The following is a 27,954-nucleotide window of genomic DNA, read 5'->3' on the forward strand; positions in this document are numbered from 1 at the left end:
GCGTTCATCATGTTTTGAGAAAAAAGGGAGAAAAGTTGACAGAATAACACGGCGAATATCGTATTTTACGTAAAATTAAGAATATACTTTTTAATACTGACCTGATACAGTACTGGTTTTGGTGGTAACTATTTTTTTTTAAATGGCGTTTATTGTGTTTCGGAACCAAACTCTTCATAAACAAAGTCTAATTTACGTCTTTCAGTTTGTAAACAGAATTAAAGCACTGTTTTTGAAAAATGCGCAAGCGTGTAAGCATGAGTGTACGGGTTTTAAGACCCTGGGGAATGTCTGGGAGGAGTGACATAAGAGGGAACTTGCGGATTAATAAAAAATACAACAGAGGACTAAATCATGATAACAAAATCAGTCTTCTAATGCAATTTACTATATTTACAGTTATAATCTGACATTCAATTGATTTAAACAGATTAATTAGTACTCCACTTCCCATGTGACATCATCAACTATGTTGTTGAACCAATATGGTTCAAACGACGAATGTGTGACAAAGTTACTATGTTTTCGGGAAACATCTTGACAAGGTAGTTAATTCCTCCAACTATGCATCGTACTGTGGTGGTTCAGCAGCGAGTTACGTCTTTTTTGGGAAACGCACCCTAGGGTGGGTGATAACCTTTGACTGTTATCCACAATACCCATTGACTGTACTCTGCCATTGTGTTTTTTATAACACCGTAAAATCAATGTGCGGTGATGCAAGTACATCTGGACATTACATAATATTTAACATAATGTTCTTTAGCAATGCACAGATATGTAACTTATGATTATCAGTATGATCAAATCTGTGAACTCGCCATTTTTATATATAGTACATATTAACATGGTGATAAAAGGTATCACATTTTTTTTAATTGGCAGAGGCCAAAATTGTCCTTTATATTGACTATGTTACAAATTATGACCCTCAGTTATGACTTTTTATTTGATGAAGAAATATCAAACTCTGTAAGGACGAAACCAGCACCAAGCCTTTAATATGCCGCGGATGCACCTGAAATTCATAACCTATGATTTTATCTGAATGAAAGAATAATGGCCGCTGAAACTGAGGTCTGCGAAGTAGATCGTTGGCATGAATAATGGTTTGATCCACTTTGATAAAATATCTCCCGAGCTGCTCCGAACTTCGTGACTGCTCTGACTAACTGGAGCAGAATGAACCTCAGTGCTTCGGGGCAGCCTTTAAGTGCCTGAAACATGCAATACTTATTGATCTAAGCTGGAACTAGAAGTCGCCTGAGTGGCCCTGAATGAGTGCAAACTGCAGTAGATTCAGTGATACATGCAATCTAAGACAGAGATTGAGGTAATGGATGTCAAAATGGAGTTAGGCGACTTTGTGTACGCAATGAAAACCTTGAGCTGATGCTTGGGCATAACCTGTCATCAATATGTCCATTCAGAGTTTTGTCCCTCTTAAATCAACAAGAAAATAAACAACATAAATGGAGAGAAAGTAGCTTGTGTCCTCAAACAAAGTAGATGTTTCCTGCGAAATTAGCTAACAGCTTCAAGAGAAGCGTTGTTCTGAATCCGAAAGTCTATTAAAGCTGTTGTTTGTTGTTACTCGGTTTCTTTTGCATTCTTTTCCACTTAGCAGAGTTTGATAATTCAGTGTTTTTTGTGAAAACTCAGCCTTCAAATCCCCAGTTAATTATACACTTTGCACCGCCTCTCATAAGGACAATGTAGATTAAAATCTTGGGTTTTTAGCTACGTTATCAGGCAGAAACAAATGTCAGAGAAAGTAAAGATTCAGAAGAAAAGCATGACTCAAATCTGTTTGTCATAGTGAAGGTCAAAACACTCTGGCGCTTCCTGAAGGTATTTCAGCTCATTTGTGGGCGTGAAGATCAAACAGTAGGACTGTAAAAGTCATGATGTCATCATGACATAAACAATGAAAGAATAGAGCACAGCCTTATAAAAATAATAATGTTGTGCTTGCAGACTGAATGTTTTATCATATTCATTTTATGTGGAAGTTGGTGCCTTAAAAATGTAGGCAATTCGTATGTATTTTACGAGGTGGCTAATTCGCATTAATTCGTACAACCACATTTGTATGTTTTTTTTACCATTTTCTTTAGTCCCTGTGATGTTGGAAGGTAGGGGCGGGGTAAGGAATAGGGTTTCATTATTGTTTTTTATTATAATCATACGTGTATGTACGATTCATTTTGTACAAATAAAGTGCCGCAAGGATGACTTATTTTTGTAGGCCAACCCCAGAAGTTAGCGGGATACTGATTCCCTAGCTAAAAGCCCATTTTTTCCCTATAGACTTTTAATTTATCATAAAAAAATAAGCTCTGTGTTTAACAGTGGCGGTCTGTGGCTTCTTTTTTCGAGGGCGCACAATGCGAAGTTCGTCACAACATGTATGTAGCCCATCATGTGTGTGGTTCGCAATTTCAAAATATGTGTTTTGCGCTTCGAGTGATCCTATGTGGATCACGTGTCTTGTCAAAATAAGTGCCTGCTGCAGATGCTTCTAAAGGGTTTACGATAAAAGAGGCGCTCACGTTTGCCAGATACTCGCATAATCTCATGTGTAATCAGAGTTTACTCTTAAGGGAGTGTCTTGCGTGTATTTTGTGAACTTGAGCGTCACTTTTATCATAAACGGATTTGACGTGTCTGCAGCAGGCACTTATTTTGACAAAACATGTGATGCACATGGTTCACATGACACAACAAACACATATTTTGAAAACACAAGGAACACACAACACTCAGAACACATATTTTGAATTTGCGCCCCTCGGAAGAGCAGTCACAAGCCGTCCCTGGTGTTTAACAAAAGTTTATGATACTTACACATTTTCTAACAAATTTTAAAGTAATTTTTTCTACACTGTAAAAAATGCAGCATTTTTGTCAAATCAACATATATGTTTATGTTACTTCATCTGTGAACATTGACTTGTTAGACAAAACGTGTAAGGGGGTGTGCACACCAAAGCTTTTATGCCGGCGGCAGGCATATGTTTTCAATTGCTTCCAATGAAAGCGCAACTGGCGTTTTTTTTTTCGGCGCTGAAAGCTGCCGCTCTGCATTTTTTCTGCGGTCAGGGCCGAGAGTAAACTCGCCGCCATTGACGAGATAATTCGTGAATTAAGAGAAAACGCTTCCCTGCCAATGACGAGAATTTCCGGCTTTCCGCAATACCGCTATTATCCACCAGGTTACGCAACTTATACAACACGGAAGTAGCCCCACACATGAAAGAGAAATGTATGTTTTAATGATCGTTCTGCATCTGATCTCTACCAAAAGTCATTCAGAAAAATTGAATTATCTCAGCTTTTTCCTCAAAATTGGGTGTTTTTGCAGAGACCTACCCATATTTGAGAGGTGATAAAAAGAGAACTAATGAAGGTAGGATGAAAGTTTTTTTTTTTTTTTTGAAAGCAGAGGGGCTTCTTTAAACATTTTCTGGAAGGCATTAAACTTTTGTGCAAATCATGAAAAATGCTGGCGCTGGCTGGCAACTTTTTTAAATGCTGGCGGGGAAAGAGGTAAGTGTCACAAACTTTTGTTAAACACAGAGCTTATTTTTTGCGATAATCCAAAAGTCTGTGTGAAAAATGAATGGGATTTTTAGCAAGGGAACCACTGTCCTACTAACTTGCAAACGTTGGCCTACAAAAATACGTCATCCTTGCGGCACTCTATTAGCCAACCAGTAAAATATGTCCAAATTCCTGTGAGATCAGACTGCATTTACCATGGTTCCCAGTCATAACATGATTGTTTATTGTTTATCCAACCTTTCCTGTCCTGAAATGTTTTGTGTCTGAAAATTCAAAATAAGCCCATGTGCACCACAAGCATTTTTGTGAAATGTTTACAGAATGAATCGAAACCACACACTGTGTATTCCCATTTTGCATGTTCAAATATCAAACAAGCGTAAGATTGAACCAAAGATAATTTATATCATAAATTCTAACTTTGTCTCACCTTATGATTAGAATTTTTACAATGATTTTTGGTGACAAAATGTAACGCATTAATGTTTTTTTTATTCTTTAAGCTAATTAGCATGCTTCATTCAAAGATTTTTTTCTTGGTGTACTACATAGTATTATTTTTCTGACATGCTTCACTAATGCAAAATGTATTTATTTGATTTTACAGTACATATACATTTGGTCCACTTTTACACTGTTGCTGGGGTGGTATCCTAAGGTTTGTTTTTACCTTTATAGGAATATAATACAATGCTGTACATTTTTGGGAACATTACTGTACTTTAAGGACCTATTATGTTGCTTAGACGGTACAGTAAATGTTTTGTATACCCCTAACATTTAACTGGTACAAAATTGGTCCTTAAATGTACACAATAGGTCCTTCGGTTATAAAATATTTCACAAAAAGGTACAACATTTCAACAGTGTTGTATACCCATAAATGTACAAAAATTAACCTTTGAGGGTACCACCCCAGTGACAGAAAATATACAGTTTTGTACCTTTTTCTCTAACAGTGTACAACCAAAGAACAGAACTCCCTTTCTTAAGATCTCTGATGCAATTTAAATGCATGTGCTCCTGCATAGCATAGTGATAGAGCATTGCATTAGCAGCACAAAATGTCATGGGTTCAAACCAAGGAAATAAACATACTGATAAAACATGTATACATTGCAATGCACTGTAAGTGGTTTTGCATAAAAGCATCTGCCAAATGCATAAATGTAAATGTCTTTCACTAAAACGCTGCTTTCTCTGATACCCTTCATTTATATTCTGCAAATGTTTTGGTATGTTTTTGTTGCTGTGGATTTTTAACATTGTACCTTGTTCATCTGGTCCCACGATAGCAGAAGACACCGAACGAATCACTGCTTGACTGATCCCGGCTGGAGCGCCAACTACAGCCGCTACAACACAAGACAGATCAGACGCACAATCCTTAGAAAACAGTATGCATAATATATTATGATTAAATATACAACGAGGTCAACTAATTAAACGCTTCTGTTTTGTGTTTGCTTTAGTCACCACAAACAGAGCAAAAGTTGAATAGAAAAAATTTACAATTAGTATGCTTTTCCTCATTGCAACATGCACTTAACCTGCCACGGAAGTTAAATCCTGATAATCCAGCCGGCGTTGGATAATCCATGTTAACCAGCATGATCTGAGAGCGTTTCAAAGAGCACCTTGTGAACTTTAAAAGTTCAATGTGGGTTTTTTTGCTGCATTTAGCAGTGAGATTGCGATTTGCAACCAACAGCTCACCCATCAATTTTGAAATGCATAGTGAAGCTATGGTAGCCATCAGAGGACAAGCATGTCGTCATCTGGGACAACGCAGGGACAAAATGCGATCTGTAGAACAGTCTGTCCGTTTAGGGCTACTGTAGAAACATGACGGCGACTTCCATGTAAGGAGACCCATGGTGTACAGTACTGTGCAAAAGTCTTATGTAGGTTTCACACCAGACGCGTTTGAGGCGTCAAATTTGTGTCTACCGCGCGTAGATGGACGCTTGAATGTTTTGAGTGTACTCACTTAATTCTCGCATGAAAGCCGCGCGTGAAATTCTAGTCATCAAGACATTCACACAGAAAATTCACGTCATGGGAGGGGATTCTGCGACTCTGCTCGCTTCCTGTAATCACGTCACTACTAGAGCAAGCTCCTGATTGGTTAACGCGGCAAGTTTTTTCCGCCAAAGTTCAAATTTTTCAACTCGCACATTTCCCGCTGCAACGACAATCGCTCAAACTAGACGTGAAATCCCTCACGCTTGACGCCTCTACCGCGGCTGGTAGGCCACCACCACCAGACTTGTTGTTTTAGAAGTTTTAATGTCCATTCATATTTATTTTTCAATCTATTTTATTAAGACACAAACAGAAAATACAGGAAATATGTACAAAAAAATAAAAAAATATATTTTCAGGACTAAATGTGTTCTTTAGGCATCGTCAGTGTTTAGTGTGACCTCTCTTTGAAATAAAAAGACAAATTTCTTTAAAATTAAAAATTAGGATTTATTTTAATTAAGGTTTAAGAGATCCTGCAGTTTCCTGCTATTGCTCAAGTGGAAGGTGAGTTTACCCTAAAAACTTGACACATCAGTTTACATTTTTATACAGTTTTTAATACTACATACACATTTCCTGTATTTTCTGGATGTATTCTATTAAAGCGACTGAGTTATATATGATCACTATAACATTGCAAAAACAACAAATCTAATTTGTGCACATGGTGGCCTAATGCAGGGTTTACACCAGACGCGGTAGATGCGGAAAGCGCAAGTGATTTACATGTTAAGTCAATGCAAAGACGCGATTATGCATCCTGCGGCGCGGTAAGCACGGCCCGAATGGCGCGGAAGGCGCATTCCGCGTGAATCGAGCATTGCCACGGAAAACGCGCAAGTTAAAAAATCTGAATTTCCGCGCCGCGTTAACCAATCAGTACCTTGCTGTAGTAGTGACGTGATTACAGGAAGCGTGCAGAGTGGCGGAGTCTCAGCGGAGTCGCAGAAGCCCCTCCCATGACGCAAATTTCCGCGTGAATGTCTTAATTTACTAGAATTTCACGAGCAGCTTTCACACGCGAATGAAGCAATTGAACTAAAATGTTCAAACGTCCAACTACGTGTGAATATCGCGTTTTTGCCGCCTCTACCGTGGCTGGTGGGAATGCACCATAAGACTTTTGCACAGTACTTGCACGTTGATAAAAACGGCTCATTCTAAGGTAATAAAAAATACAGTTCATTATATAAGGTAATTATACACCACTGATAAGATAATCATGCATATTACAATGCATTTATGTCAAGAGATCCTTCTTAAATTCCCACATTGCACCTTCAATGAAAGTAATATGATCTTTAGTACAAATGAGTTAAGACTGTCATTTTCAAGAGTTAACTTATTTATTTAGTGAACCAGAAATAATGCAGGATCTTTATTCTATACATTCATTTCTTTAACATTTTTTTTTTTCAAAATTCCAGAATCCGAGAAGATCATTTTGGTCCCAGACATTTGAACCGCACTATGAACATAAAATACAAGCATTACACTATTACAATCTGTGTTCCCTACAAGCCACAATTACCTTAAATCTATGGCTAGTACAGAAATGCTAAGCAAGTGTAAGTGAATCCAAAGTGGAATGTTCAATAATTCATGGAGGTAGTCTATATGTATGAAATCACGAAAGGTAATTCTGATTACAAAGCATGGGCTTTTACTAATGGCTTAGAAAGTCACTCATATCAGCAGCTTTCTCATGCATGTTTAGAGAGCAGTTCTCATCCTAATGAGAATAAAAGCTTTTCTGCCTTTGTGTTACTGTGTGTGTGTGTCTGCACATGTGTTGCAGGTATAAGTGTGTGTGTGTCTGCACATGTGTGTGTGCTGTAAATGCAGGTTATGACTCTCACATGCTGCCGCTGTGCCCCTTATTATCGCACACAACAGAACACCAGCATGCAGATTTCACCCTCCCCGCTCTGATTATTCATCGCAGCCGGCGCTCATCTCCATTTAAAAGCCATTGGTCCGCCACATCGATTAGAATAACAATTTCCACAACCATTTATTTAATTAATGGCATTAATGCCAGTCTGTCTCTCTCTCTCAAAGAGTGGCCATCTATGGTGTCCGACACAATGTTATCATTACTTACCACTCTCAGACCTCTCCCTCAGAGGTGCAGCCCCACGGCACAAGGAAGCAGTGCAAAAGTCTGGTCAGGTAGACATTTTTAAAGCATTTACCCACTTGACTTTCAGCTAAAGTGAAGGCGGTGAGGCCTCGAGTGGGAAAAAAAAGTTGCTGCTTGCACGTCACGTACTGACAACAGGAATCTGCATTGGTTTTGGGAAGAAAAATGCACTTTGATATCTCCTCTGGCAGTTTTGAAACGGGGTCAGCTGTGCTGTTGCTAACCATCTCAAGTTTTGTTGTTTTTAAAGGCTCTCATGCTGTGAACAATGGAGTTGGGAAAACAACAAATCATCGCTACCACAACATCAATACGTAAAGAATAAGTGGATAGTTTACCTAGAAATTGTCGTCATTGTTTTCTTATCAACAGGCTGTTTTAAACCCAAATATTTTTTTCTGCGGACCACAAAAAATGGATAATATATAAAAGCTCTTTTGTGACAACCACACCAAAAGTAAAGTTCAACATCTTCACCTATGTCTCTCACTTATTTGTGAAGTTTGAATTTTCACATAATCACAGTCTAAAATTGCTGGGTTATTTTCAATACAGCATTAGGTCAAAAAGGTCAGAACCAGCGGCTGGGTTAAAAAAATGATATATATTTGTTTATATTTGACACAACAATACAGTACGTACAAACAACCCAGCATTTTTGGTTGGAACAACCCAGCATAGGCTAAATGACAACCTAATGGGTTGGGTTCGTCCGTTTTAATAATGAATCATTTGTTACATTTATATAGCGCTTTTCTGCAGCACTCAAAGTGCTTTACACATGAAAGGGGGATTTTTCTTAACTACCAATGTGCAGCATTCACCTGGATGATGAAACTGCAGTCATATTGCACCAGAATGTCCACCTCACACCAGCTTATTAGTGGAGAGGAGACGGAGTGATAAAGCCAATTCGTATATACAGTATATGGGGATGATTGGTCTTTTTCAAAAGACATCCTGGGATTTTTAATGACCACAAAGTCCTCGGACGGTGCTTTTTAACGGTATTGTATCTCCAACACTGTGTTAAAAATAACCAATGTTAGGCATCAATGATATATGAAAAATTATGCAACATATCTTGATGTGGTATTTGTTCATAGAAATCATGCATCATATGACATGGCTTCAGAAGACCTGGAATATCGTGCACAAGTCTGCATGAACTGCATTTATGGTGCCACAGACTGTTGGCTGAACATCTTAAAGGGCCCATGGCATGAAAATGTTAGCATTGCCACTTTTTAGGTGTAAGCAAAAATAGGTTATTGAAATTTGGCCCTCTTTATGATGTCATAAGGAGCTCTTATTATAATAATACCATCTTTGCTGGATTTTTCAGTAGGGCTTGGCCATTCAAAGCTGCCATTGTTGCCAGATCTTTAGCAGGAAGGTCTGACTTTGCAAGATTAGATTTTGACAAACCTTGTTATTCGATCACTTTAATTATATGGAACATTCTACTTTATTCATCTCTTTGTGTTTCATGGAAGAAAGAAAATTATACACCACTACAATGGGTGTGAGTAAATAATAACAGCATGACAGAGTATTATTGATTTAAAAAAATATCTTTAACATCCACAAACTATATGTGCATAAACAATTGTATGTTTTATCACATACAAGTAAGTGATGAGATCTTACCAAGGAAGACCATCTCTGTATTGTTGGAAAAGGCGAGTAGGACATAAGAAGCGGCTCTGAACACAGCGCTGAGTCTTGCTAGTGTCATCTCCTTCGTACACCTCATTAGCAGAGGAAATAGACCCAGAAGACCAAAGCCCTAAAGAGAGCAGGTTAAAGATGAATAGATCTGACTCTGAGGATATCACATGCTATATTTTTCAAAACAAGATGTGACCGGAACCATTTTTTTGTATAGAAAATCCTTAAAAGGTTATTGGTATTGTAGGTCATAGTCTTAAAGGTACACAAATGTTATAGGTTTGATTCCCATGGAACATACTGTACTGATAAAGTATATAGTATAGCTTGAATACATTGTAAAATCAAATAAGTGAATTATGTGATTTATTTGATGTTTACATTTAATATACATTACGGAAATATTATATATATTTTGAAAGCATATTATAATTTGAAGGCTTTATTTTTTTGAAAATAACAAATTTTATTGTTGTGATGGCAATACCGCAACATTTTGAAACCGTGGTATTTCTGCTAAAGGTTATCATACCGCCAGAATCTTATACCGGTCCATGCCTAAATGCTATGCATCGTTTTAAGGATGTTTTGGGTAGTTGATATCACAATGATCATCAGTGGTTAGGGAGTATGTGTATTTGAAAGGTGGTTCATTGATAAATCAAAAACAGCTTGACCAAGAAGGTTATGCTGGTTAAAAAGTCTGGTAGTGATGACAGAGTGTTATGCATCGTAAACAAAAGATATTTTTGTTACCAGCAATGCTATTTTTTACAAATGGTATTTTATTGGTTCAAGTGAAAAGAGCTCAAACCACAGTCTCCTTGTCTGTTCTATGGCCTCTGGAATTCAAATTGTTTAGAAAAGAAATAATACGCTGCACAATATGAGGTTTTATTTATGCCCGGAGCACAAACAGTGTTTCAGCAACAAAGTTGTTTATATCCCTAACCCTAAAACATGAGCAACGGTATTTGTGATAATAATGACTTAGCATGCATCTTTTTGGTACCATTGCTGTTATTTGGTTCGTGGCAAGGTCAGTTTATGGCAAAGAAATTCCATTATATACCTTAAAGGAAAACACCACCTTTTTTTTTAAATATTTTACAATGTTCTTACCTCAACTTATATAAATTAATACATACCTATCATTTTTCAATGCGTGCACTTAATCTTTGTACAGCGTGTTGTGAATGCGTTAGCATTTAGCTTAGCCCCATTCATTCTTTAGGATCCAAACACGGATGAATTTAGAAGCCACCAAACACTTCCATGTTTTCCCTATTTAAAGACTGTTACATGAGTAGTTACAAGTGTGGTGCCACAAAATAAAACATGCAATTTTTTAAGTGGATTAAAAATGAGAACTATATTGTATGGCAGAAGAGCACTTAGTTTGCAGCACTTTGACTTCGGTGCGCAGTAACATCATCACTCCTGACTACTTCCCCTCTTGCTCAAACTTCCATCAATATTACTGCGCCCGAGATCGAAGTGCTGCAAACTAAGTGTTCTTCTGCCATACAGTATAGTTTTCATTTTTTATCAGCTTAAAAAAATCGCCACATTTTATCTTGTGCCACCATACTTACTCGTGTAACTACTCATGTAACAGTCTTGGGGAAAATTCTATTTATTTTTTTCAATTCAATTTTATTTCAAAGTAGCTTTACATTAAAAGAAGCAGGGGAAACACAGAAAAATCGTCAGACAATATAAATAGCAAAACACAGTGGCTATGAATAAACTTTATAAGCGAGCGTATTAATAATGTCTCGTATACCAAGAGGGTGCTAAGTTATGCGAATGTCGGCTGACATAGAGAGAGAAACAAAATCCTATTACCGTAGGGGTCGTTTGCATGTAATCCAAGTGTCACACAGTATTGTGTATTAATATATGCTCGGTTCCAGACAGGTTAGCTATTGCCGCATTAGTATATTACCCAGACGAGTTATGTGAATGCTTTGTTCCGTACAAGCTATCTATTGCGAGATAAGTATCATTTACTAGACAAATTATGTGAATGCTTTGTTAAAGAAAAAAAGTCTTAAGTTTAGATTTAAAGTGATCGACTGTGTCTAAATTCATCCCTGTTTCGATCCTAAGGAATGAATTGGGCTAGGCTAAATGCTAACACATTCACGACGCGCTGTACAAAGATTTAAAAAGATTGGTATGAAAAAGATAGGTATGTATTAATTTGTCTAAGTTGAAATAAAAAATAGTAAAATATTGAAAAACGGTGGTGTTTTCCTTTAAAAGGAATAGGGTTTGTAATAAACCTAAAGCTTGGTGACAAATATACACTCTATTGTCATGGTATGGATTTAATGTTATTTCATACTCTGGATTTAAAATTGGGTCATTTTCGAGTGTAACAGTGTACAAAAAAATAAAAAAAAAACTACATCCAGTAAAAATTATATATAGTAAATTGTAAAACACAACCGTGAAATAAAGTATATTGTATAGAATTAGTAAAAGCTGACTATATCCAGTATACCCAGCACAGTTAAGTACTATATTCAGTAAAACCCTGTTAACCTCACTGCAAAAAAAATCTTAGTATTGTTTTTAGTAAAAATATCAAAAATTAAGATACTTTTTCTTGATGAGCAAAATGACCCAAGAAAATAAGTCTAGTTTTTAGACCAAAATATCAAATAAAAAAAAAAAACAAGCAAAAAATGCCAATGGGGTAAGCAAAAAATCTTGAAAAATGTTCTGCACAAAAATCACTTAAATTTGAAATTTTTGGTCTAAAAAGTAGACTTTTTTCTTGGGTCGTTTTGCTCATCAAGGAAAAGCATCTTAATTTCAGAATTGTAGACAAAAATACTATTTTTTTTTTGAAAATCATTTTTTGCAGTGCTGTTAGTTTACATCTTAAATAAAATTTATATTCACCATACAACTTCTTTATTTGTGTTAAAAAAAAACTTTATATCGTTGCAATTTCATCCCAGTATATTGTGTTGATGTATAATTTAATGTAGAGAACTGTTATAAATATCTAAAATACATAATTGTAGCACTGTAGAATATGTAGGCAGTAGAATGTCTGGTTCAGATTTTGATTAAAAAACAAATAATACATAAAGCCCTGAAATATTTTAATTTTCTCAGACTCATTATAAAACTAAGCAGTGAATTAATTAACCTTCAGTGTTTGTGCCTGATGAGGCAACGTCAGAAACAGCAGCGAGTCTCACTCATAACGTCTGAGAGCACTTGAAAGCGAACTCACCTGTGTCCGCATTTGCGTGTGAGTGTGTGAGATGTAGCGTGACTCATTTGCCCTGCCTGCTCATGCAAACAGTTTTGATGTAATTACCTCCCTCCCCCATTCACCCGATGCGGACCCCGTGTCAACAGACTTTGCCACCAACTCTGATTTGCAGCAGAAAACATAATGCGAATGCATAAACATTCCACGGAAAAGGTCAGCGCTCCGTGTTTTTACTTTCATCAACTCATTAGGGCCTGGAGTGTTTAATAATTCCTCACCAACTCCACACCACCACCCTAATTACAAGTCAATTTCAGCCCTTTAGCCATTTATAAAAACTGCTCACCGCAGCCTTTAGACCTGCCAAGATTTTGATGGCTCGGATCTTTAGAAGTACCAGATCTGTTCCCCTATGCTATACTTTTTATACATTTCTTTTTCTCTTCTTTCTTCTTTCAATTGCAGTTAATTAAAACTTTTTAAAGCTTTGGGGTGGCAGCCTGCCAGGACGACAACCCCTACAGATTGAATGTATAATAGGTTCAATCAGGATCGATAGCTTCAGCTTTCGCACAAAAGGCAACTGAGCGATTGGAGCCCCATCATGGTTTAAATGGAGAACCATCACCTCTCCAATAAGGAAGGTGCTTCTTAACTGGCTGTCTTTGTCTAAGCGTCACTGCAAGACACGGCATCGACCAGCTCACATCGTCTGTGAGAGACAGGCCTCCTTAAGACAGACAGCAAAACAAAGATACCTTTAACCGGTTTGCTTCATCGCTATTGCTGTAAAGTCCACGTCAAACCGCACACCATTTCTGCTAATGTCAGGGTGTGGGAAATGCTTTCTCTCTGAGGGAAATCGATAATAAAAGCCAAAAGTTTCCCAAAGGAAAAATGTGTAGTTGTATCACAGAACCGAATTGGAAAATAACAGTTTTTACAGGTTTGTTAAACCCTGCACCACAGCTGCATTGGTCACACTCACTAGGGAGTCCTTCCAAAAATGAACGTCATTGGTTGAGCCAGTCTTCGCTTTTCAGATAAGTTGATTCGATATTGCCACAATTTTTACAGTTTTAGAGAGAATCAACTAACAAAAACTTTATATTTGTCCTGTACTGAGATAAGATAAAGCATTTTGAGATCAAGCGTTGGGTTAGAGCTTATTTTGAAAGTCCACTTTTGACATTTGTGACCCTGCCTTTGAAAACACATACAGTAGGCTAATTCTACATACATTTATCCTATAGTACACATTGTAAAGAACATTCTGTGAAAACATAGTCTTGATATCTGAGATCTAATCTTGAGATGAATTTGATTTTGAGAGTTTAGCCTTGTTTACAGGCAGGGTAACATTTTACTTACTATGCTGTAAGTAACTTTTTGCACTGTCAGAAAAACTGTCAAAATATGTAACTCAGCTGTCATTGGGGCAGTACCATTTAAAAAGGTCCCAATATGTACCATTAGAAGCAGATACAGTGAGGAAAATAAGTATTTGAACACTCTGCTATTTTGCAAGTTCTCCCACTTAGAAATCATGGAGGGGTCTGAAATTGTCATCGTAGGTGCATGTCCACTGTGAGAGACATAATCTAAAAAAAATCCAGAAATCACAATATATTTATTTGTATGATACAGCTGCAAATAAGTATTTGAACATCTGTCTATCAACTAGAATTCTGACCCTCAAGACCTGTTAGTCTGCCTTTAAAATGTCCACCTCCACTCCATTTATTATCCTAAATTAGATGCACCTGTTTGAGGTTGTTAGCTGCATGAAGACACCTGTCCAGCCCATACAATCAGTAAGAATCCTACTACTAACATAACCAAGACCAAAGAGCTGTCCAAAGACACTAGAGACAAAATTGTACACCTCCACAAGGCTGGAAAGGGCTACGGGGATTTTGTCAAGCAGCTTGGTGAAAAAAGGTCCACTGTTGGAGCAATCATTCGAAAATGGAAGAAGCTAAACATGACTGTCAATCTCCCTTGGACTGGGGAACCATGCAAGATCTCACCTCGTGGGGTCTCAATGATCCCAAGAAAGGTGAGAAATCAGCCAAGAACTACATGGGAGGAGCTGGTCAATGACCTTAAAAGAGCTGGGACCACCATTTCCAAGGTTACTGTTGGTAAGACACCATGGTTTGAAATCATGGATGGCAGGGAAGGTTCCCCTGCTTAAACCAGCACATGTCCAGGCCCATCTTAAGTTTGCCAATGACCATTTGGGTGATCCAGAGTCATGGGAGAAAGTAATGTGGTCAGATGAGACTAAAATAGAACTTTTTGGTCATAATTCCACTAATCGTCTTTGGAGGAAGAAGAATGATGAGTACCATCCCAAGAACACCATCTCTACTGTAAAGCATGGGGGTGGTAGCATCATGCTTTGGGGGTGTTTTTTGCACATGGAACAGGGCAACTGCACTGTATTAAGGAGAGGATGACTGGGGCCATGTATTGCGAGATTTTGGGGAACAACCTCCTTCCTTCAATTATAGCATTGAAGATGGGTCGAGGCTGGGTCTTCCAACATGACAATGACCCGAAGCACATAGACAGGATAACCAAGAAGTGGCTCTGTAAGCATATCAAGGTTCTGGCGTGGCCTAGCCAGTCTCCAGACCTAAACCCAATAGAGAATCTTTGGAGGGAGCTCAAACTCCACGTGTTTCTCAGCGACAGGCCAGAAACCTGACTGATCTAGAGAAGATCTGTGTGGAGGAGCCAAAATCCCTCCTGCAGTTTGTGCAAACCTGGTGAAAAACTACAGGAAACGTTTGACCTCTGTAATTGCAAACAAAGGCTACTGTACCAAATATTGACTTTCTCAGGTGTTCAAATACTTATTTGCAGCTGTATCATACAAATAAATAGTTAAAAAATCATAAATTGTGATTTCTGTATTTTCTTTTTTTTAGATTATGTCTCTCACAGTGGACATGCACATACAATGACAATTTCAGACCCCTCCATGATTTCTAAGTGGGAGAACTTGCAAAATAGCAGAGTGTTCAAATACTTATTTTCCTCACTGTATATACCTTTGAGGTACCAAAATGTACCTCTGAGGTAATATAAACTCAGTAGGTTCAAAGTTGTACTTTTTTAAAGGATACCACCCCAGCGACAGCTGAGGTACATAGTTTAACTACCAGTTACTGGAGCAGTAGACTATCTGTTTAAAGGGACACCACACTAATATGCTCATTTTCCAGCTCCACTAGAGTTAAACATTTGATTCTTATCGTTTTGGAATCCATTCAGCCGATTTGGCGTTACTCCTTTTAGCATAGCTTAGCATAATCCATTGAATCTGATTAGACCATTAGCATTGTGCCTAAAAATAACCACAGAGTTTCGATATTTTACCTATTTAAAACTTGACTCTTCTGTAGTTACATAGTATACTAAGACCGATGGAAAATTTAAATTTGCAATTTTCTTGGCAGATATGGCTACCTACTCTCATTCTGGTGTAATAATCAAAGACTTTGCTGCCGTAACATGATATTACGTAGTGCCCGAAAATAGTTCCCTGCTATTGAAAGATACTAGGGGACTATTTTCGGCTGCTGCGTAATATCATTGCACCTCCTGCAGCCATGTTTACAGCAGCAAAGTCCTTGATTATTATGCCTGAATGAGAGTATAGTTAGCCATATCTGCCTAGAAAATCGCAACTTTTAATTTTCTGTCGGTCTTAGTACACGATGTAACTACAGAAGAGTCACGTTTTAAACAGGAAAAATATCAAAACTATTTTTTAGTGCAATGCTAATGGTCTAATCAGATTCAATGGATTATGCTAAGCTATGCTAAAAGTAATAGCACCAGACCCGGAGATCAGCTGAATGGATTCCAAAATGGTAAAAACCTAATGTTTATCTGTAGGGTGTCAGGATCCTGCCAGATCCTTGTTTTGTATTTAGGTCTAGTTCAGTATGGCAGGGTCCTGACAGTACAATGTTCTATGTGGGAGATGCATGGTTTTAGTATTGGTTTATTCTGATCACGCATTTCCCGGGTCTCGTCACTTTTTCCCCGGTCCCTTACTTGTGATTAGTTTCAGGTGTTTGTAATTTATTTTCTCCCTATTTAAGAGCTCTTGTGTTTGATGTTCTTCACTCGTTCGTTGTCCTACTACCTGTGGGTTGTGTGATCTATTTATGCCTAGTCTAGTTTTGTACTGTTGTGTGTTCAAGTTTAGTGTTTTATATTGTGCCAAGTTTAGTGGTTTATCTGTCTTAGTCTTGTTGCCCTGTTTATTGTTTTCCCCCCACGTGGGCCTTTGTTTTCTTGTTCTGTTTATTAAAGTGTCTCTTATTTAACCCCTCATCGTCTGCGTTTGGGTTCTCGTCCTGGAATCCCTGACATAGAGGAGCTGGAAAATGAGTATATATTTAAGTGGAGTGTCCCTTTAATATCTACTAACACTTTATTGTAAAGATCCCTTTACAGACATTCAAATTAATATAAAACACTTATATGCAACTACATGTTAATGTATTATACTAACTCTCCCCTTCTCTCACCCTAACCCTAACAGTCTACTAGAGGCACTTGACATATAGTTACAACGTTATTGAACAGCCCTACACATAATATATACTAAGAATATATACATGTATATTTATAAAATCAACATCAGATGACATTTAATGTGCTTAATTTATGGCAAGAGAACATTTTTCTATAAAGTCATATAAACAAGAAAATCGCTGACATTTCTGTTTTTCCAATATGTAAATGTGTATTTGCATCTAGCATAGTGATACAGTCCTTGTGGGACATAGCTAGCCATGTCATGCAATGGAGGTGAAATGAATTGATGATGTTATTTTCAAATTCAAGGCATTTTCAAATGTAAAAAAAATCAACGATGTGCCCTTGGATGTTGAATGTGAGTTTCAATATATTGCGCAGTGGGACAGCAAGACTTTAATTTGTGCTGATGTCATTTTCCAGTCTTATTCACCCTATTTCCAATCATTTTCTGTTTCCTCTCTGATCCTATTTATAAAGCACATGTCCAATATTAAAGACCCCTATAGCTGTGTATGCAGAGCCAAGTAGCATATTAAAAATAGTCAAAAGTACACAGCTGTGTCCAGTCAATGGTCATATTGCTGGATCCCTGCAGACAGAAAGGCTGAAATTGAAAGATTTCCTGGTATTTCAAGGACATTACAGATCTCCACTTTAAACAGCAGAGGCCCATGAGTCATTAAAGAAACGTTACTGCATTAAACAAGAGTACTTACCAACAAAAGCATCCTTGCAGCGTTAAATACTCCAAACAGGGCAGTTGTAAACTCTCTGGGCTCATACTTCAAATACAGCAGCAAGATCGACTGATCCCCTGTGGAGACATATACACATAAAAGCACACATTTTTTATGTCTTCTCTCTTTCCACCTCTTTATTGGCATGACTTACAAGACTCACAGTTTTTTTTAAAGCAATATGAAGTGTAATTCAAGTGCCATATATTGTAAGATTATAGGGGAATTCATTGTGCACCTATAAAAACAATAATTACAGTATATTAGGCAAGTACATAATATTTAAGTGGAGAAATTACTCATTTTAAGAATTTATGGAACTTAATTCATTTTTCACCCCTCCGTGTCTATCTGGCCTCCAGAGAAACAATATTCATGTGCTCTAAAACTTCCCTGCAGTAGCTCAATGGTACAGTATTATCAACATAAACAGGCGACTTTACCAGAGGGAGCATATTAGCCCTACTGATCATTTATTACTATATAAAAAATCTGCCTGGCAACTTAATAAGGATGTTTATGCACTGCTGAAATATTTTATTGTTCTAGCAATGCCAAGCTCATCGATTCAATTTCCACTGAATGTGCACACTTACAAAATGTATAGCTTTAGTGATCTGTAAATTGCTTTGAATAAAAGTGTCTGCCAAATGCATAGATTTGGCCGTACTGTATACATCAGTAACACTTTGCAGTTTTATTTGTAACATTAGTTAATGCATAGCTAATGTGAACTAACAATGAACAATACTTGTACAGCCCTTATTCATTTAAGTTAAATGCTAATTGTTAATGTGGTTACACTTTATTTTGATAGTCCACTTTAGACATACTACTAACTATAAATAACTTTGCTATTACATGTCAACTAACTTTCATTAGAATATAAGTAGACAGTAAAGGGGGTCACACACCGGACGCACAGCTCAGCGCCGCGCCGTTCTAAATAAATCAAACACATTGTTTTCTATCAGTATACGCACACCTGTGCCGCCAGGTAGCGCCTGTCCGCGGCGCCCAGCTTTGACTCAGGAAGTTGCTCAAATCCCCGTCGCGCCACATAGCGCCACTCACATAGTTTAACATTAAATAACATCATATTTGTCCCAAATCATTAACGATTAACATTGGCTGCTAAGTATATTTTGCATTTTGAAGTAAACGTTATCTGACGAAGCTTGCGCTATTTTATGTGCACTTCCGGTTTACGATACCTCCAAGTTGTCCTAGATGCGGGCTGTGCTGCGCTTCCAGTGTGCGACCCCCTTAAGGGTTACGGTTGGGGAAGAGGTTAGGGTTAGTGTAATCATGGCCGTAGCCAGGGTTTGAAAATTACCGAGGTCCAGGGTGGGGTGTTAAGAGTTAACGAATGCTATCCCAGGTGAAAAAAGTGCACTTAAATAAAATACACTTTTTAAGTACACTTAGTAAATGTACTATTTCCGTGCACTCATTTTGTGGCTTATATATCACATTTGTTTTTGGTACTTCTGAATATTAAGAACATAAGTGTTATTTTGAGACATCATTTATTTCAATAAAAATCTAGTTGTTACTGGTATTCTTACTTTTTCAGGCAAACTGAAGTACTCCTTAAGTATAACTTTACTTTTAATAAGTATATTTGTAGCATAACTTTACATAACTTACAAATGTACTTGCTAGTATTTAAGTGGTTTAAGTACATTGAAGCATACTTTATTTTTACCTGGGATATAAAATATTCTGTCTTAACCTTTTCACACTTTGGGTACACACTCTGTTTTGGGGGATGGACTTGAACTGCTGGATTATTTATTACTTTTTCATTCAACAATGTTTATTTTTGTAAAAATTTTAGTAAGCAATATTATATAACAAAAACGTTACAAGATTTTAAACAAGAACTTGTTTAGTGCTCTTATTGTTTTCAGCATGACTTTGTTAAAGGTTAACTTCTAAATTAAATGAAATAACAGAATTCTTAATGCTTATGTTTTGTTGAGATTAGCTTTACGGTTTTACGCTACGTGTTTTAACATATTTGGCATATTTTATTTAAACCCAATTCTTCTACATCTTTTTACCAGAGTTATTTTCTGTTTTTCGATAGTGTTGTTGATACTGTTGATACTCTTACAGACACAATTATGATGATTACTGCTTTTATTTTACCGAATGTAGTATCAGCAATAACCTGCTCACGCTGAATGATGCGTCTTTTTGATAACTTTCAGTTTCCATGTTGCCAGATATTAGTACGAAAAACAAGCAAAAATAATTGGCCTTAAAAACAAAGTTCGTCCATACCTTGTATTTCAGAAATAAATCAGATAAATCGCTAATACTAGCCTACACCTAACAATCACTTTATAGATAATGTCAAAGTGTCACATTAATTGCTAAAACACTACGTCTAAAGAGGATTCTTTACAATGGGATCTGGCAACACTGGAAATTCTGTACCCGCGCCGTCACCAATCTTCGTCATTTTACACTAAACTATACAGTAAAGTGTCTAAACTTAATTATATGTGCGGATTTGTTTTGAAAAACTAATTAGTCATTCAAAGAACTTCAAATTTTATTTTTCAATATGAAAAAATTACCGAGGTCCGGACCTCTGTGACCTCATAGCTGGCTACGGCCATGAGTGTAATAAGTTGACTTGCACCTGCAAAGATACTTATAGTCAGTTGAATGTCTGTTGAGGGATCATCACAATAAATTGATATTAAGCCGACAGTCTACTAATAGACCCCTTCACAGTTCACGTCACAGGCGGTTCCCACTGCGCATGTCAGGGTTAGAAAAGTCATTACAGCAGATTGAGTTGCGTATTATGCGTTATCGTTTAAAATGCCTACTTGCGTCGTGGGCTGTAAAAATCGCACCAGGTCTGTCGTTAAGTTTTTCGGGATTCCTGCAGAATCTCAAAAACAAAAAAATACAACATCTGTGGCTGCAAGCAATTAAACGTGCATACTGGGACAATGCAAAGATCAAAGAGGCTTGTGTTTGTAGTGCTCACTTTATTTCAGGTAAGTCATCATTTTTTAGCCCTGTTAGATTAAACTAGAAAGCCTGGATGGTATGAACAGTTTGACCCCATGCTGCGCGTGCACCCGATAGTCATTCAATGTTTACGAACCTTGAAGGGGTCTATACTGTTAAATACTGGTAGTTGATAAGTAGTTGCAAAGTTATATAATTAGTAAAATGTCTAAAGTGGACTATCGAAATAAAGTATTATCGTTTAGGTTAGCTAATGCACTTGCTAATGTTAACAATTGAAGACTTTGGTTCCAAAACGCAATAAACACCACACCATAAAAAACTGTTACAGCCAAAATCTGTATTGTATCAGGTCAGTAAACTCCAATGTCCACCCTGATATTCTGTCATCTTTTTAGGGGTCAAGCACCGAAGGTGCTGTGACACCTATTGGAATTAGGGGTCAAGCACCGAAGGTGCTGTGACACCTATTGGAATTGTTAGTATTATTATTATTATTATTCTGTTTCCTCTTCTTAGCCATTGGTGTCTATGGCAGCCCTATGAACCGTACGTAGGAAAATGATGAAATTTGGCACAGTTGTAGAGGTGGTCCTGAAAAGTCAAGTGACCAAAAATGGGGTCTCTAGCACTAACTCCATAGCGCCACCAGCAGTGCAAAAATTCAATGTTCAAATGGTTATAGCTGCTGATCCGCCTGATCTATGAAAATTCTACTTAGTACACGTGATTGCTCTCCTCATGCTTATTGTTTTTAATACCTTACAGTAAAACTCCACCCATTACAGTAGTCGCCATTTTGAAATGTACAGTATTCTGTTTATTCGCTACTCCTCCTTCAAATTTGGTTCAATTGTTATGAATTTTGGCACAGATGATCTTTGGAGTGAGCCGCACAGAAATGACCGAACAGAATTTTGATATTTATCTTTGTTCAAAAGTAATAAATGCGCAAACTTAACGAGGTTGACGCAAAAATGGTTCTGAAGCTGTAGCTCGGTCATTCTTTGATCAATTGAAATGAAATTTGGTGCACTTCATGTGGACCATGAACTTGTGGTTCATGCCAAATCTGGTGACAGCGCCACCTATGGGTCATGAGATATGAAAATAGGGTATTTTTGCCCATAACTTCTGAATTGTTTGTCAGAAAATTATGATCTTGATGTCTATGGATTGCTTATCTCATGCCGCATCTGTCGATGTGTATTATGCCTGGTTTGACCGAACCACCTGCCCGCCATTTTGAAATTTCACATAATTTGTTATATTTTTTGAACTATTGGACATATCCGCGCAAAAATTAGTAAGGAGCTTCGACATGATGTCCTGAAGATACCTGGGAAGTCAGAGTACAGCGCCACCTAGGGGTTATGAACTATAACAGTTCTTATGGAACTGCTTATAACTTCTGAATACTTTGTCTGATATTAATTTCTTTGTGAAATTGTATTCACTGGTTTATGCCGATTGCAACGATGCCTCGTTTGTCATTTTCCAACATTCTGTTCATGTGTTATTGTAAAGCATATGGTAGATGATTTTTTTGCTACTCCTTTTACAAATGTTGTTTATTTTATGCCAGGTACTGCTCGTATAATGTTTGGAGCAATCCGCACAGATGTGACCGAACAGATTTTTGATATTCTGTTCTCTTTCTTAGAAATACCACTCCAAAGTTGACCATGCCTGTGACGTTGTCTATTTGTCATAGTAAATTAATGTGACTGTATATTACATTGTATAGCATTACTATGCAGAATGATGTTCTTGTCTTCAATCTCATTTGAGCTTTTTGATTCTCATATACATTGTATTTCTGATAGTTCTGCTCTGCACTGTCAGTTCTGCATCTGTGTTGATTGGCACATGTCAATCCTTGAAGCCCTCAGCTGTTTTTTTGCTGCACCTTGAGCTGTGTTAACTGAGTTGCGCATCAGGTTAACCACATGCCATGAGATTCTGAGGTCATGGGTTTGAATCCCATGTGCAGTGGTATTTTGTTTGGTATTTTGTGCAGTGGTATTTTGTGATTCTCATACTATACATTGTATTTCAGTTATTTGTGCTCTCTGTTGTCATTTCTACACTTGGTAATTGCTGGATATCAATGTTTATAGCTGTAAAGCTGTATTCTATAGCTTGGACACACCAACTCAGTGGTTTAATCGTTTACTCAGTGTCGCATGCGGTTAGTGCTGTGCTTTGGGAACATGAGGTCACGGGTTCGAATCCCAGCTCTTACTTTCACTTATTGAGATTTCCTTTAACATGTCTTCTCGACCTGTCTGGTTTTCCACACGTGTTATATTTTTGCCATCTTTTCTGTTGTTGCTCCGCACTGCAGTGGTTCTGCTCTGCATTTGCTTTGCTTTGGGTTGGGTTCTGTACTGCGCGCTTTCTGCGCTTTGCGCATTTGCTGCATCGTGTGGTTTTTGCTGTGCTTTGGGTGCTCATTGCGCTGAAGGTGCTTGACCCCGCAATTGCTGCTTGCAGCTATATTTAGGGGTCAAGCACCGAAGGTGCTGAGACACCTATTGGAATTGTACTTTTTTCTTCTTCTTAGCCATTGGTGTCTATGGCAGCCCTATGAACCGTATGTAGGAAAATGATGAAATTTGGCACAGTTGTAGTGGTGGTCATAAATAGTCAGGTGGCCAAAAATGGGGTCTCTAGCAGTAACTCTATAGCGCCACCAGCAGTGCAAAAATTCAATGTTCAAATGGTTATAACTGCAGATCTGTTTGATCTATGAAAATTCTACTTAGTACACGTGATTGCTCTCCTCATGCTTATTGTTTTTAATACCTTACAGTAAGACTTTACCCATTACATTAGCAGCCATTTTGAAATGTACAGTATTTTGTTTTTTCGCTACTCCTCCTTCAAATTTGGTGCAATTGTTATGAAATTTGGCACAGGTGATCTTTGGAGTGAGCCGCATAGAAATGACCGAACAGAATTTTGATATTTATCTTTGTTTAAAAGTAATAAATGCACAAACTTAACGAGGTTGACGCAAAAATGGTTTTGAAGCTGTATCTCGGTCATTATTTTATCAATCGAAATAAAATTTGGTACACGTCATGTCAAGCATAAACTGGGGGACCATGCTGAATCTGGTGACAGCGCCACCTATGGGTCTTGAGATATGAAAAAAGACTATTTTTGCCCATAACTACTGAATTGTTTGTCAGAAAACTATGATTGTGGTGTCTACGGATTCCTTGGCTCATGCCGCATATGTGGGTGTGTATTATGCCGGGATTGACCGGACCGCTTGTCTGCCATTTTGAAATGAGTCATAAATTGCTATAACTTTTGAACTATTGGCTATATCGGCGAAAAAATAGGTAGGGAGCTTCGGCATGATGTCCTGAAGTTACCTGGGAAGTCAGAGTATGGCGCCACCTAGGGGTTATAAACAATAACAGTTCTTATAGAACTGCCTATAACTTCTGAATACTTTGTCTGATATTAATTTTCTTGTTGTGAAATTGTGAAATTAAATTCACTGGTTTATGCCGATTGCAACGATACCTCATTTGTCATTTTCCAACATTCTATTAATGTGTTATTGTAAGGCATATTGTAAATTATCTTTTCGCTACTCCTTTTACAAATTTTGTTTATTTTATGCCAGGTTCTGCTCGTAGGTTCTTTGGAGCAATCCGCACAGAAATGACTGAACAGATTTTTCTGGCACCTAGGCATTTTTTTGAGAAATACCTCTGTAAAGTTGATCGTGCCTGTGATGTTGTCTATTTGTCATAGTTAATTACTGTATATTACATTTTATAGCGTTGCTCTACAGAATGTTTTTCTTGTCTTCAATCTCACTTGAGCTTTTTGATTCTCATATACATTGTATTTCTGTTATTTCTGCTCTGCAGTGTCATTTCTACATCTTTGGTAATTGGCATATGTCAATCCTTGCATCTCTGTAATTTCTTTTCTGCTGTTCCTTGAACTGTGTTAACTGAGTGGCGTGGCGGGTAAGGCACACGCAATGAGATTCTGAGTTCTTGGGTTCTAATCCCGCCTAAGGCAAGTGTTCGTCGCTTCTATTACATTTTGTTCTTTCTCACCTATTCTTCTCGACCTGTCTGTAGTTCACATATGTTCAGTTTTTGCCGTGTTTTCGGTTGCTTCTTGGCACTGCGGTGGTTCTGCTCTGTGATTGCTACGCTTTGGGTTCTTTGCAGCGCCTTGTGTTCTTGATGCACCTTGGGTGCTCAATGCGCCCTTGGTGATTGATACGTTGTATGTTTCTTGCTGTGCTTTGGGTGTTTGATGTTCTTTGTGTGATTGCTGTGCTTTGAGTACTTGCTGTGCTTTGTGTGCTTTCTGTGCTTTGTGAGCTTGCTGTGCTTTGTGTGCTTGCTGTGCATTGTGAGCTTGCTGTGCTTTGTGTGCTTGCTGTGCTGTGTTTGCATTGCGCCGAAGGTGCTTGACCCCGTGTTGCTGCTTGCAGCTATATTTAGGGGTCAAGCACCGAAGGTGCTGAGACACCTATTGGAATTGTCAGTATTATTATTATTCTGCTGTTTCTTCTTCTTCTTAGCCATAGGCGTCTATGGCAGCCCTATGAACCGTACATAGGAAAATGATGAAATTTGGCACAGTTGTAGTGGTGGTCTTAAAAAGTCACGTGACCAAAAATGGGGTCTCTAGTACTAACTCTATAGCGCCACCAGCAGTGCAAAAATTCAATGTTCAAATGGTTATAACTGCTGATCCGCTTGATCCATGAAAATTCTACTTAGTACACGTGATTGCTCTCCTCATGCTTGTTGTTTTTAATACCTTACATGAAAACTCCACCCATTACAGTAGCGGCCATTTTGAAATGTACAGTATTTCGTTTATTCGCTACTCCTCCTTCAAATTTGGTTAAATTGTTATGAAATTTGGCACAGGTGAACTTTGGAGTGAGCCGCACAGAAATGACCGAACAGAATTTTGATATTTATCTTTGTTCAAAAGTAATAAATGCGCAAACTTAACGAGGTTGACACAAAAATGGTTCTGAAGCTGTATCTCGGTCATTCTTTGATCAATTGAAATGAAATTTGGTACACTTTATGTGGACCATGAACTTGGGGTTCATGCAAAATTTGGTGACAGCGCCACCTATGGGTCATGAGATATGAAAAATGGCTTTTTTTGCCCATAACTACTGAATTGTTTGTCAGAAAATTATGATGTTGGTGTTTACGGATTCCTTGGCTCATGCCGCATCTGTCGATATGTATTATGTCGGGTTTGACCACACCACCTGTCTGCCATTTTGAAATTGATCATAAATTGTTATATCTTTTGAACTATTGAACATATTCGTACAAAAATAGTCAGGGAGCTTCGGCATGATGTCCTGAAGGTACCTGGGAAGTCAGAGTACAGCGCCACCTAGGGGTTATAAACTATAACAGTTCTTATAGAACTGCTTATATCTTCAGAATACTTTGTCTGATATACATTTTCTTTGTGAAATTTTATTTACTGGTTTTTGCCGATCGCAACAATACCTTGTTTGTCATTTTCCATCATTCTGTTCATGTGTTATTGTAAGGCATATGGTAAATGATTTTTCGCTACTCCTTTTACAAATTTTGTTTATTTTATGCCAGGGTCTGCTGGTATAATGTTTGGAGCAATCCGCACAGACGTGACTGAACAGATTTTTCTGCTGAGTGTCAAATTTTTGAGAAATACCTCTGTAAAGCGGACCATGCCTGTCATGCTGTCCCTTTGTCATATTAAAAAGAATCTGACAAAATTTGCCCATGTTGTTCATTATTGTACAAAATGTTCTTCACGAATTCAGTGCCATTTAAGTTATCTGATTGCCCTACACTTTGTATTTCTGTTTATTTTTGCTTTGTTGTGTTATTTCTGCCTTTTCAGTGATTGGCATGTCAATGTTTGCAGTTTTGAAGCCTCTTTTCCACAGCCTTTCAACCCATGATTCCTCAGTGGCGCATGCGGTTAGTGCTGTGCTTTGAGAACCTGAGTTCATGGGTTCAAATCCCATGTGAAGTGGTTTTTTGTCTTAACTTTTTTTCTCACTTAAGTTTTGTGATTTTCATACTATACATTGTATTTCAGTTATTTGTGCTCTTTGTTATCATTTCTACACTTTTGGTAATTGCTGGATATCAATGTTTATAGCTGTAAAGCTGTATTCTATAGCTTGGACACACCAACTCAGTGGTTTAATTGGTTACTCAGTGGCGCATGTGTTTAGTGCTGTGCTTTGGGAACATGAGGTCATGGGTTCAAATCCCAGCTCTTACTTTCACTTATTGAGATTTCCTTTTGTGTTCCCTTTAACACGTTCTTCTCGACCTGTCTGGTTTTCCACACGTTATATTTTTGAAATCTTTTCTGTTGTTGCTCCGCACTGCAGTGGTTCTGCTCTGCATTTGCTTTGCTTCGGGTTCGAGCTCTGTATTGCACGCTTTCTGTGCTTTGCGCATTTGCTGCGTCGTGTGGTTTTTGCTGTGCTTTGGGTGCTCATTGCGCTGAAGGTGCTTGACCCCGCAATTGCTGCTTGCAGCTATATTTAGGGGTCAAGCACCGAAGGTGCTGTGACACCTATTGGAATTGTTAGTATTATTATTATTATTCTGCGTCTTCTTCTTCTTAGCCATAGGCGTCTATGGCAGCCCTATGAACCGTACATAGGAAAATGATGAAATTTGGCACAGTTGTAGTGGTGGTCTTAAAAAGTCACGTGACCAAAAATGGGGTCTCTAGTACTAACTCTATAGCGCCACCAGCAGTGCAAATATTCAATGTTCAAATGGTTATAACTGCTGATCCGCTTGATCTATGAAAATTCTACTTAGTACACCTGATTGCTCTCCTCATGCTTGTTGTTTTTAATACCTTACAGTAAAACTCCACCCATTACAGTAGTGGCCATTTTGAAATGTACAGTATTCTGTTTATTCGCTACTCCTCCTTCAAATTTGGTTCAATTGTTATGAAATTTGGCACAGGTGAACTTTGGAGTG

At 37.8% G+C, this 27,954-nt stretch overlaps 1 protein-coding gene across 1 annotated transcript in view; it reads right to left on the bottom strand.

The window, feature by feature from the left end:
• LOC129417857 (proton-coupled folate transporter) overlaps positions 1 to 27,954 on the bottom strand; it is an 86,786-nt gene that overhangs the window by 26,337 nt on the left and 32,495 nt on the right. Inside the window, exons 3-5 of the mRNA XM_055172722.2 lie at positions 17,921 to 18,018; positions 9,386 to 9,524; positions 4,836 to 4,919 (exon numbers count right to left, since the gene is read on the bottom strand). Coding sequence (XP_055028697.2) covers positions 4,836 to 4,919; positions 9,386 to 9,524; positions 17,921 to 18,018 — 321 coding nt within the window. The remainder of the gene's footprint in view (positions 1 to 4,835; positions 4,920 to 9,385; positions 9,525 to 17,920; positions 18,019 to 27,954) is intronic.

The sequence above is a fragment of the Misgurnus anguillicaudatus genome, chromosome 7 (genome assembly GCF_027580225.2).
Source record: "Misgurnus anguillicaudatus chromosome 7, ASM2758022v2, whole genome shotgun sequence".
Taxonomy (NCBI): domain Eukaryota; kingdom Metazoa; phylum Chordata; class Actinopteri; order Cypriniformes; family Cobitidae; genus Misgurnus; species Misgurnus anguillicaudatus.